This window comes from Aphelocoma coerulescens, chromosome 8 (assembly GCF_041296385.1).
Source record: "Aphelocoma coerulescens isolate FSJ_1873_10779 chromosome 8, UR_Acoe_1.0, whole genome shotgun sequence".
NCBI lineage: Eukaryota > Metazoa > Chordata > Aves > Passeriformes > Corvidae > Aphelocoma > Aphelocoma coerulescens.
The window spans coordinates 27738845-27750222 of record NC_091022.1 but is presented as its reverse complement, the minus strand read 5'-3'; the positions used below and the strand labels follow the sequence as shown (position 1 = coordinate 27750222).

The 11378-nt window shown below is 42.2% G+C and overlaps 1 protein-coding gene across 3 annotated transcripts in view; it reads left to right on the top strand.

Moving 5' to 3' along the window:
- The window catches only part of SLC1A7 (solute carrier family 1 member 7), a 50689-nt gene that overhangs the window by 1639 nt on the left and 37672 nt on the right, over nucleotides 1-11378 (top strand). For all 3 annotated transcript variants that reach the window (XM_069023439.1, XM_069023438.1, XM_069023437.1), the window contains exon 2: nucleotides 607-686. In XM_069023439.1, coding sequence (XP_068879540.1) covers nucleotides 607-686 — 80 coding nt within the window. The remainder of the gene's footprint in view (nucleotides 1-606; nucleotides 687-11378) is intronic.

Genomic DNA, 11378 nt, shown 5'->3' with positions numbered 1-11378 from the left:
GTGTTTCATATTAATACATTTTAGATTTCCCATCATTAGCAGAACATGTTACTGAAGTCACTTGGGGAATTCTCTCCCAGCATACTTCAACTAAGCTCTTTGCTGGTGCTCATTTCTGCTGTATCAATCAGACAGCAACATGCATTAATAAATGCACTGTTGAGCACAAAGTTTAAAAATATGGCATTCAGTAAATGCAACTAAATTAAACCAACTTTGTGTTCTGCTACTGCAAACCACTGTCTGTCTGAACATTGTTTGTGTCCAAACCATAGCTTCAAACATGTTAGGAAAACACACAAAATGCAGAATGGAGGAGAGATTATTCAGGGCAGCTGGTGAACAGTAGTTCCAAGAGATGGCACATTTCATTTTTGTCTGCCTTTGTAAAGGAACGAACAATGCAGTGTGTTTATTGAATAAGAATGCATTATGTAATCTAATTAATTTTAAAATTATCTTTTAAAGCCTGCTATCTTTGCCACCTTATCTTTGCACCAAAGGTGCAGATTTTAGCAATGTTATCTGATCCACAGCTCTAGCAGCACTCGTGAAGAGAGTCTGTCTTTAGCTCAAAACAATAAGCATCTCTCCATGTATTTCCAGGAAATTAGTTACTTCCAGTTTCCTGGTGAGTTATTGATGAGGATGCTGAAAATGCTGATTCTCCCTCTGGTTGTCTCAAGGTAAGTGAAGACAATGATTTCTCCAATAACTTTTGAAGTTTCTTAAATGAGATTTGTCAACACACTGGTTTAGTTGTGACTGAAGTAAGTGGCAGTGCCAGAGGCATCACTGCCTGCTGTACATTCATAATTTTAGTGGAGCCATGAACATGTTTTTTAATTGATAGGATCATTTCTGCCATACCTCATACAGGTATTACTTGCTTTAAAATTAATGTGTTGGGTTTTTTGAATTATTTTTCTTTTTCCCTTGTAATGGGAGCACTTCTTCCTTCAAGCTACTTAGAAGTTAAATATATGGAATAAATAACCCACCTTATCAAAAAGCCTGCCTTAAATCTAAACAATTGAAATAATACACTATACAAATAAGATGAAAAAGCACAGTTAATTCAGTGTCCTGCATTTTGAGTGTGCTGTAGTATGATGAATATTGAAAAAAGCCTGTGTCTCCAGTGAACTAATAATATATAGCTGGAAGTGAAAATTATTTCTTAGTACATTAAAGGTAGGACATTTGGTGGTGGCATTTTATTGGTAGCAGAATTCATGATCTCAATGCTGGCACTGACTGGTGCATGGTAGCTGCCTTTGCTGTGGGAGGATGTAACTTAGGGCAGGCTTTTCTCTAAGTTTGACTGTCTTCCCACTGACTGCAGTCACAAAAACACACCAGTTGGATGGCCACAGTTCATGTGCCCAAGGCTGAGGTTATTAAAGAGATGGAAAGTAACAAAGCTAACTTTACCAGAGCTGAGAAAAAATTACTGCAATATCTCGTTCCGCTTCTGGAACCTAATACATACACCAAGACTTCATCATCCACTTTGAGAAAAAAGCATGTTTCTAGTCTTCAGATCACTAAGAGTTTCCAAAATGAACATGATTAACAGCACTAATTGTATTTTTAAATCACCTACCCTTATATCTGCCTTCTCATGGTTTTCCACAGAACAAAGCTGAGTCATGGTGCTTTGTGACCGAAACTGGTTTTATGACCATGGACTCACACTTGGTCCTGGCCCATGCATCTAGAAAACACCAAGCCAGAACATTTTTTGAGAGGTGAGAGTCTTCCAAAGAAAACAAGAGTCTTACATGAGAAAGTGGCATAGTAAGGAGGACAGAAAAGGGATGGAGCAGATTTACATGTCCTTCCCTAAAATGTGTAGCTCTTTAGATCCTCTTGTATATTTAGAGATGTTGGGAAGCACAGCAGCACGGTAGGAAAGAACTGCTCTGGCACAACCTGTGATGGCTCTAAGTTGCCTAGAGAAGTGACACCTCTGAGCCTCACTGTCACAGCAGCTGCACTGTGTCCTCTGAGAAGGAAAGAGAAGAAACTTTACAAACTTTCAAAGAGGTTAAATTCTCCTTGCAAGACAGTGTGAGTCCATCTCCCTGTATAACAAACCAGTAGTGCCTGCTATTACAAACTAAAGTGGCAGGGTTTGCAAGAAAAAAACACTCCAGATATAATGACATTCTTGTACAGTTTGGGCTTTTTTGGCTGGTTGTCTTTTAGGGTTTTTTTATAACAAGCACAGTATTTTCCACACATGCATTTCATAAAATCAGTAAACCAGTACTCTGTATTTTTACCAATCTGCATGCACATTTAAACTACATTTCTTTGTGCATTTGGAATATCCTCAGCCTGTCCTGCCAGAGCAATGGCATTTAAATTATCTTTTCAATTACTCTCTATTATTCTTTACAAAAGCCGGGAGCACAGCACCATAAAAAGAATACTAAATATTGCTCTCCTAGTTGAAATTCATACAAGTTTTTCTTTGAACACAGAAGTAAAGAAATTACTTGTAAAGAAAAGGAAAGGTGAGAAAGGAAGATTAAAATGTGTTTCCAAATCCAGAGCTTATTTTGAAGGGTTGTGGCAGAAGTAAAAAAGTGGCAACCGCATGGGTCAGAAGATTGACAATGGACTAGAAAATCTTGCACTTACAGACCACTAGCACAAATCCAGCATTAAACAGAAATGGCTGAAAATTTGTACTCCCCCTCTTGACCTTATTTTTAGAGAGTTAAAACAGGAGCTTTGTAGATTGTATCCACTGGGAATGAGGAAATTATGATAGTCAGGTATCCCCGAATGGTGTTTATTTTAAAAGTTCCTTGGACGCAGAGGAAATCTGTCAAACAACAGGAGACTGTTTCTTTGATGTACAGTTTCTTGTTTTCCTGTACTTTGTCCTGCTCCTGGAATTGCTCTATCCCAGAGCTCCTGTATCTGTTTCCCATGTCTCCTGTCACCTGTGGTCTTACTTTTTCTTTTCCCACAGACAGAAAAATCTTGGAAAGGCAAACACCACCCACTAGTCTGTCAGTTTGAGCCGTGCATGAGCTTTTGTTTTTGTTATGGCATGGACCTTCATTAAGGGTGGGGGTTGATATTACTTCAGTTATCTGGTTACATAAACATAAAGCTTCATAGCATCATAAAATGACTTTTAAAATAGTATATATTTATTGCACCCATCCTCTGCCTGAGGCTTAGCCCTGCTCATACCTATTAGTAACCCCTGTGTGTAGAGTTTGCTTTTCTCAGCTGTGAGAACAGCTAGCCACACAACACTTCTGTTAGCAAGATAAAGAAAAAAACCTGAGACAAATAGTCTGACAGTTCATGTCTGCCTAAGGGATACTCAGTACTGGAGTCTTAGAAGATCAAATTTTAGACCCTGTAGTTACTAGATGTACACTTCTTACTTTATGTATAAACACAGGATACTGCTGTTAAACCTGGGAACTAAAATATTAACAGAGCTCAGAGAGAATAGGAGCCAAATCTGAATTCGTAATTACACATTTAGACACTGGCCAAGCTCTTACTGCAGCTGGACAAGGAGATGTTCTCACCAAGCCTGAAAGATCAGCTGCAGAAGATCCGAAGTTCCCCGATTCTCTTTGGGACAGAGGCTTCGATGCTCATTTGACAGGGGCAATGCAAATAGTGTATTTTCTTCCTTATGTGCAAAATGCTTCAACCTTCAACACATCTCAGGTTTTCCAGCAGGCACGCACGCAGTTTGCCATGCGTCCTGCCCTGAGAGTGCTGTTTATCAAACCCTTCAGGCAGATCCCTCTGCTCAGGTTTGTTAAACCCCCTTTCCTTGCCCCTCCGGCATTCCCGGCGCGGCCGGAGGCTCGGGTTGTGATAACTGTAATGCACCCTGCGGCCACCAGGCGGCTCTGCTGGGACCCCGAGGAACGGCGCCTCGCTCCCCGTGCCCGATCCTTCCCCGCATCCCGGGGATTGCCGGTGCCACTGCCTGGAAACCCCGCATCCCGGGGATTGCCGGTACCATTGCCCGGGTTCCTGCATCCTGGGGATGGCCGGTGCCACTGCCGGGGTTCCTTCATCCCGGCGATTGTCGGTGCCACTGCCCGGGTTCCTTCATCCCGGGGACTGCCGGTACCATTGCCCGGGTTCCTGCATCCCGGGGACTGCCGGTACCATTGCCCGGGTTCCTGCATCCCGGCGATTGCCGGTGCCACTACCTACCCAGAAAGTAATAAACCTTCCATTTTCTTTCACTGTGGTTAATTATAAACTTCCACAGACACACACACATACGGGATTCCTTCACCTGCTTCCATGACAAATGGATTGGCAGAGATACCTGTGCATCACTCGAGTTTCTCAACTTCTTAAATGCTTGAAGTAATCAAATGTGATGTCAATGTCTTTGTGCTCTGCACGACACAAAAGACTGGGAAAGGAACAAAAACACAACTTTCCTCTTAATATCTTCTCACATTTGCTAAAGACAATATAAACCCTCTGACCTGCTCCTGTCTGTGCCAGCTCCAGCGCAGGCCATGCTGGTGGGTACTGTGCTACAACTCATGCACTGTCACCTTCCTTCAGAGCATCCTTGTCCTTGTGCCCATTCCCTGCCCCAACATCTTCAGCTCATGTTACCAGCTTTGTACTGATCAGTTCTCAGTGGGCCAAACTTGATTTTCAGTAAGCATGAATGCATTGATTTAAGCTTTTTGTGGAGGCTGGTACCGAAACCTGATCTGTCATCATTTCATAGTTTTGAAGAATAATACTGGACCGGAATAATATGGAATAATTTACCACTGCTGAGGCATTTCTAATGCTGCTGTTTGGCATGGATTCCTTCCAGTAGGCCGAGAACTCACACTGGCATTTTCCCCAGAACAGAAAATGCAACTCTCCCTTTCTGTTCAAAATGCAGAGGTGCTGGTGAGCCCACAGGGGGGGAGGAGGTCTGGCTCCCAGCACTGCTTTGCTGTTGGCAGGCACAGCCACCACATGCAGCTAAGATGAGCTGCAAAATGTGTGTGCTGCAGACCTGTGAGGAAGGCTGGAGAAGAGGCAGGGCTCGCAGCCCCTGGTTCTTTTTCAAGTTAATTCTAGAAGCCCACACATTCTTTCTCTCCTGTATATGTAAAGTTTCACAGACCTTACAGGAACATAACTCTCTCTGAATTAACGTGTTATTAGTAAGGGCTCTCACACACACAGTGTTTGACTGCATGAGCCTTGGTTGTTCAGAAAAGCAGGCTAAATCCAGAGCTACACAGGTTTGTACCAGCTGAACCTCCCCAGTTCTCTTTGTCCTATATGTCTACCTATATATGTAAGATAAAGTTGCATCCTTTATTCCAGCACCCTCCTTGTTTATATGATTAAGCTTTTATCAGCAAAGAGCTATAGGGCTGAGTTTTCTAAGGCTGTGATTAGCAGTGAGCAGTGAGAGTGCTTCTGGGAAAGAATTGTAAGGGCAGACTTGAATGGTTCAGCTGTTGAAACAGGCTGGTTACCCCGGTGAATATTCCCTTTGGAAAAAGCAGTTTCGTTTTTTTAAGATTAGGAAGATTATTATATTTTGTATTTGCTACCAACCATTTTCTAGATGCTTAAGAAATACTGAGTAGCAGAGATTTGATTCTTTTCCATGAGCAGATCTTGTTAAAGAAATATTATTCCCTTTATAGGCAAAACTAAAGAACTGATTTGATCTGTATTTTTTAAATTACAAAGCTTGTTCCAGAGAGTGTGTTGTGCCTGGTACAAACAAGTGTATGCTAATAAATTTTTTTTATTTATTTGAAGGCCCATTTGGGGGGTAGTAATAAATATTAGTTACCATTGTGGTTTTGTTGATGAATTAGATACAATATTCTAAATATAGTATTGTCTTTCTTTAAGGGGATTCCTGTCCATAATGCCATCAGTTCTGGTAATCCTTCATCGTTCTGCTCACATTCCCAAGTTGGTGATTCTTACTCATGCTCTTAGAGCCTAGTACTTAATTAGAAACTACTCTTTTTAGTACCCTTTTCCCCATATATTTTTCTCTGATTTGGGGAACATGCTGGCATTTCAACATCCCACCAATGACAAATATTGCTCATTGTGTCCTAGTGGAATTCTGTCACTGTTCAGCTGTACTGAGCCATAGCAAATTTTGCCTCTCAGAACTCCTTAATTACCCCTGAAGAGTTCACAGTGGTGTAAGGTGTGCAAGAGGAGATGCTGTGGGTGCAGGCAGCTGGGAAGTCCCTTATGCTGCCATCCCAGCTGGGCAGCCTTGGGCCGGATGAGGCTGGAGGGTGTCGGATGGTGCCGGTTGGTGTTGGATGGTGCTGGATGGTGTCAGATGGTGCTGGCTGGTGTCAGATCAGGCTGGCTGGTGTCACATCGGGCTGGCTGGTGTCAGATGGTGCTGGCTGGTGCTGGAAGCAGCACAACCACATTAGCGCGGCTTTGCACCCAATTTCCTGCGAAGGATGTTTGTGGCTGCAGGGCTCCCATCCCTGCCCTGGCAGCTCAGAGCGAGGGCACAGCCATGCATGGCTTCAGTGGCTGTGCACACATCCCCAGAGTACCTCACAGCAACAGCATATTTATTCTCTGGGAGTTAAAACAAGGCTGTGGGACAGACCATTGGCCTGGGTAGGTTGTGTTGGGCACTGTTTGTTTGCTCTCAGCTGTAGATGAAGCTGGCAATAAACCACACACTGGAGATTGTTTGACTGTTTTACTACTTAAGCTCACCACTTGTTAGAGATGAAAAGTTTGACCCAAAATCTCCAAGACCTGTACTGCAATTGGCAATCTAAACCTTTTATCATGATTATAAACCACTGTCTGATCAGTATAATATCCATTCGGAAGGAAAACAGATGTCTAAAAGGCTATGAATTTTTTTTTTCTATTTATGATTATATTTAAATAAAAAGGGCAGCCAAAATTGATAATCAGTAGTGCTGGTTTTATGTGAATGAGAATTTGTGCAGTACTGTTTCTTCTAATACATCCCTGGTACCAAGAGGTATTTTCCATATTGTCTTGACACATAATTTACCTGAAGACCAAATGGGAAAGGGTGGATAACATAAGGTTCTGGTCAGTTTTGGCTTGGCCTTTTCTGCTATGTATGAATTAAACCATTCACCTAAATACCATCCACTCTGTTCTTATCCTTGTGCTGCTGGCAGACTGGGTTGTATTTGAAAGACAAGTAGATGTAGCACTTGGGGACATGGTTTAGTGGGACTTGGCAGTGCTGGGGCAAGGAACTGTGGGGTATGCCCAGCCCCTGCCCTGGAGAGAGGCCTGCTGAGATAAGGAGATTGCATAACCCCCCAGCAAGACCCCCTTGGAAAAGGCAGCGCTTCTTGGTGAGGGCGAGAGACCACAAGAACCATGATCCTCTGGGAGACTCTGTGTAGATTCTTTGTAACCCATTGGCTTCCACCCTCTCACACCCACCCTTGTATCCCTATAAGATCTACCCTTCTCCCCCTTCGAGTTTGGAGAGCTCGTCCCGAGCCTCCCGTTCGCGGGGTGCGGGCTAATAAGGCTGCCTCACGCGGAGCTGCTAAACGAGCCTCTCGTCTCTCTCCTCCCGGTCCAGCCTGGGGTTTGCCTCACAGAACAAGAGCTGAAAATCACTCTCGCTGAAATCCCTAGAGAGCTGACAGCCTGCTGAGACAGGCACCTTTCTGCGGAGGCACCCCGGCGGCGGAGGGAACGCCGTAGACCTCTGCAAAGACTGTCCCTTGCGGGACACCCTCTCGGGGTCGGTCCCGGCTGCCTGGGTCTGAGCCACAGACCCCAGCCCGGCCGCAATAAGGAACAGTTGGGCTTGATGATCTTAGAGGTCTTTCTCAACCTAAACAATTCTATGGTTCTGTAATCCACTGCAATCAAATTTATGTACTGTATTATCTAGTGATGTGCTGAGCAGCTGCAAAACGCTGCCTCTGGGTCTCTGAAGAGCGTGCTCAGAAAAATGTTTCATAAAGTACCATGGCAGATTTATCTTCCCATAGAATGAAATTGCTTTGGAAACACAGAGCTTTTTTTCTTCACATTATTAGACTCTGGACTTTCCCCTCTGTTTTCACCTGTGATGGAAAAATATTGGCACTGAGGAACAGGTCTTCCCCAACAGGGGAGGGTAAACCTTCTGCTGGGTTAGTATGGGGAAATCTGTGGGGTACCTGAATGATAACATAAAGTGTGTATAGAGCCCCATTTCTGCATTACCTGTGATGTGTATCACTGTAATGTAAATAATAATAAAAGTACATTTCACCCCAGTGAGAACAAGCTGTTAGCCCTTTCCTAGGATATATCATCTCAAGTCTTTATTGTGGAGCAAGTGTAGAGAAGTGAGTTTTAAGGAGATGACTAGAGGGAATAAATATATTTATTTTCAGACTGAAAAGCAAAACTACTTAGATGAAACTGAAAGAGAAGGATTACCCAAGGGTAAGAAGAACCAGTCAGAAAGCAATCTCACTTGACACCATTATACTATTTTCAGTTCTCCTTATTGCTATTATATTGCAGAACTGGTGTCGGATTACCCCAAAAGTCCTCATTTGAGATGCTTCAGCTTGTAGAGGAAAATTTTTATCCCTCCTCCATGTCTCAGACATATTCAGAAGTTTCTCCACATTATCATCTGGAACATTATCAAAGTTCTTAGCTGTGTTTAGGAACAGTAAGTCTAATGGTCAGATCCAATACTGTTTTGTAGTGTTTTCTTTTTTTTGTGCAACCCAGAGGTCCAGACTGTTTCAGTGAAAAATGACATGTCGCAATTACACATCATAATGACAAAACTGGACCAACTCAGTACCAATAATTTAGTGAGTGTCAGTAGGGATCTAGTGATGTGCAAGAGGAATCTGTGGCCACAGAGTGAATGGGTGTGGAAAGCACTGAAGAGATTACAAATGGGGTATGAACAGTTTGCAACCTGATAGAATTTTTCTGTAGTCCTCAGAGAGCTCTAAAATACTTAGTGTCTCACAAAGGAATGGGAACAACATGTGGAACTTGAGGGGCTGGCTGGATTCCCTCTGCTTCCTTAGACAAAAACCAGTTGAATAAATCTGACATTTGTTTATAATCCAAATTTGTGTTTCAAATCCTTTTGCTTTTTCCTTAATCTAAAAATGCTTGAAAGAACTGACAGAAAAGAAAAAATCAAGTATTAATAGGGTTCTTGGCTCCTTCCACTACGTGAAGCTGCACATCCATATTTAATAGATAATTTGGGTTTGTTTGCATTCTGACCTTTGAATTTAGGAAACTCCTTTTTTATATCACAACAGCTGAAGTCAACAAGCCAGCCTGAATTCTGCATGAGCTACACTGCAATCTCCTTTATCAGTCAGTGACCAAAGGTTGCTGTTCTTCCCTTCCAGCACTCATGTATCACAGTAACCTCACATACGCAGGTGACAGAGCAGACACTGGACATCAGCCTTCACAGTGTGCTGTACAAAGTCCTGCCTTGTTTACATTAGTCCATAAAAGCAGATTTCCTACTGCACAAGAAAGAGAAAATTAAATGCATTATGTGAATTCCTGGCAGGATTTTTGCTGTGTATGTCAATTTGTCATTAAGAGTCACAAGTGTTGGATGATAAAGGAGATATCAACATTTTGGGTAAAAAATAAAAATCTTACTATTTTATAAAGCAATTTAAGAAACAAAATCTCAAAATTATGCATGTTATGATGTATTAGAAATGTAGATTGGTTTCTTTCCTAGCACCTTAGCTGTGGAATTAAACACAATCACTGCAAACAGTGTATTGCAGACAGCAAGATCTTCTAACATGTTTTTGTTGCTTGAAGATCAAGAGCCAGATTTTCCATCATGCCTGACACCTTTGGGCTTCCACTGTGTTTAGTAAAATAGCTACATACTGAGGCTCTGAAAAGTGAATTCACATTTCAAGTGCTATTTACAGCTGCTAATCCAACCATACAGAAACTGCTGCAGCAGTCCTCTTTGTAGTACAGCCACCACTTTCTGCATTTGGGCTTTTTTGAGCTTAGACATGATTTCATTTTTATTAAGACATCTAAACTTTTAAAAAGCTGTTTTCTATTACTTGATTTGCACAGGAGATGAACCTTAGTAGCCCCCTGGACCTTCACGAAGATTCTAGACATCTCAACTCATTTGAAAATCAGGCTGTGATACTATGAAATTTTTAATAATACATGACATTGGGGATCATTCCACTGACCACAGTGACCAGAATGGCCCCTTAGTTGTGTTCAGATCAGCAGAAGCCTGAAGTACACCAGCAGTCTGCAAAACTACTGTGACAATCTCTGTCAGGAAGGGCAGACCATGTGCTACAGTGAAGCAGAGACAGGGCTGGGCTGTGATCTTCCCACCACTACCACTGTCCTTTCTCTGCTGCAGCCATGGCAGTGTCTTGCTCTGTAGGTGTTTTTCATATTAGAAGAAAGCAAAAGGATATCCTGAAAAGAAAAAGTCATTCTGATCCCACTTTCTCAGTGCTGAAATAATTTGAACTACTCTAGAGACTAAGAACAAATCAAGCATTAAACTATAAAAAGAGCCAGAGAAAGTTTCATTACTTTCTTTCTTTCATTACTGTAGAGAGTTTTATTTTCTCTGTTGCAAATGTTACTCTGAAAATGGTGCCTTCATGGAAGAGAAGCAGACTCTTCTGAAAGCACAGATAGCTGGGCACAGATGAGAAGTGTGATGGTTCACTGCAATACAGAGATCTCTTAGGCAGATCTTTTTTTTTCACTGTAAGTGGTTTGCCTTGACTTAAAAGTGCCTTAATTTCTCTGTTTCCTTGTCTATAAAATGGAGATACTGCCTTCCTGCATGGGAGGAGGTTCCACTGGTAAAGCATTTTGAGATGATTAAATGGCCTGTGCTATAGAAATGTACATTATTGTCATGTTGAGACTTGAAGGCACTGACCTTGACAAAAAGGTGAACGACAGCCTGCCTGCATGATCAAGCATCATTAGTGAAGCCAGCACTTCCCTTTCATGATGCTCAGCTGGAATACAATCATCTCTAATGTAGCTGTTAGAGGCACTTCCCAGCCTCACTGGGAGAACTTGCTTAGGAAGGTCTTTTCCATGGCATGCAATTACGAAATGAGAATGGGAGGGAGAGAACAGGATGAATGAAAACAAACATCATTCTAGGAACAACTGTTTGTGGTTAATACTTGACCATTACTTCTTGACAGGATTAATGTCTTTCTAATCACACTAATCCCTTCTGATAACTTTATCCATATCCATCTATTTCAAAGCAACATCCAGATGGCTTCTGGTGGAGAGGAAGACAAAATAAACATGCAGAATGGGGTCTTAGCAGCAGCTTCTTGTAT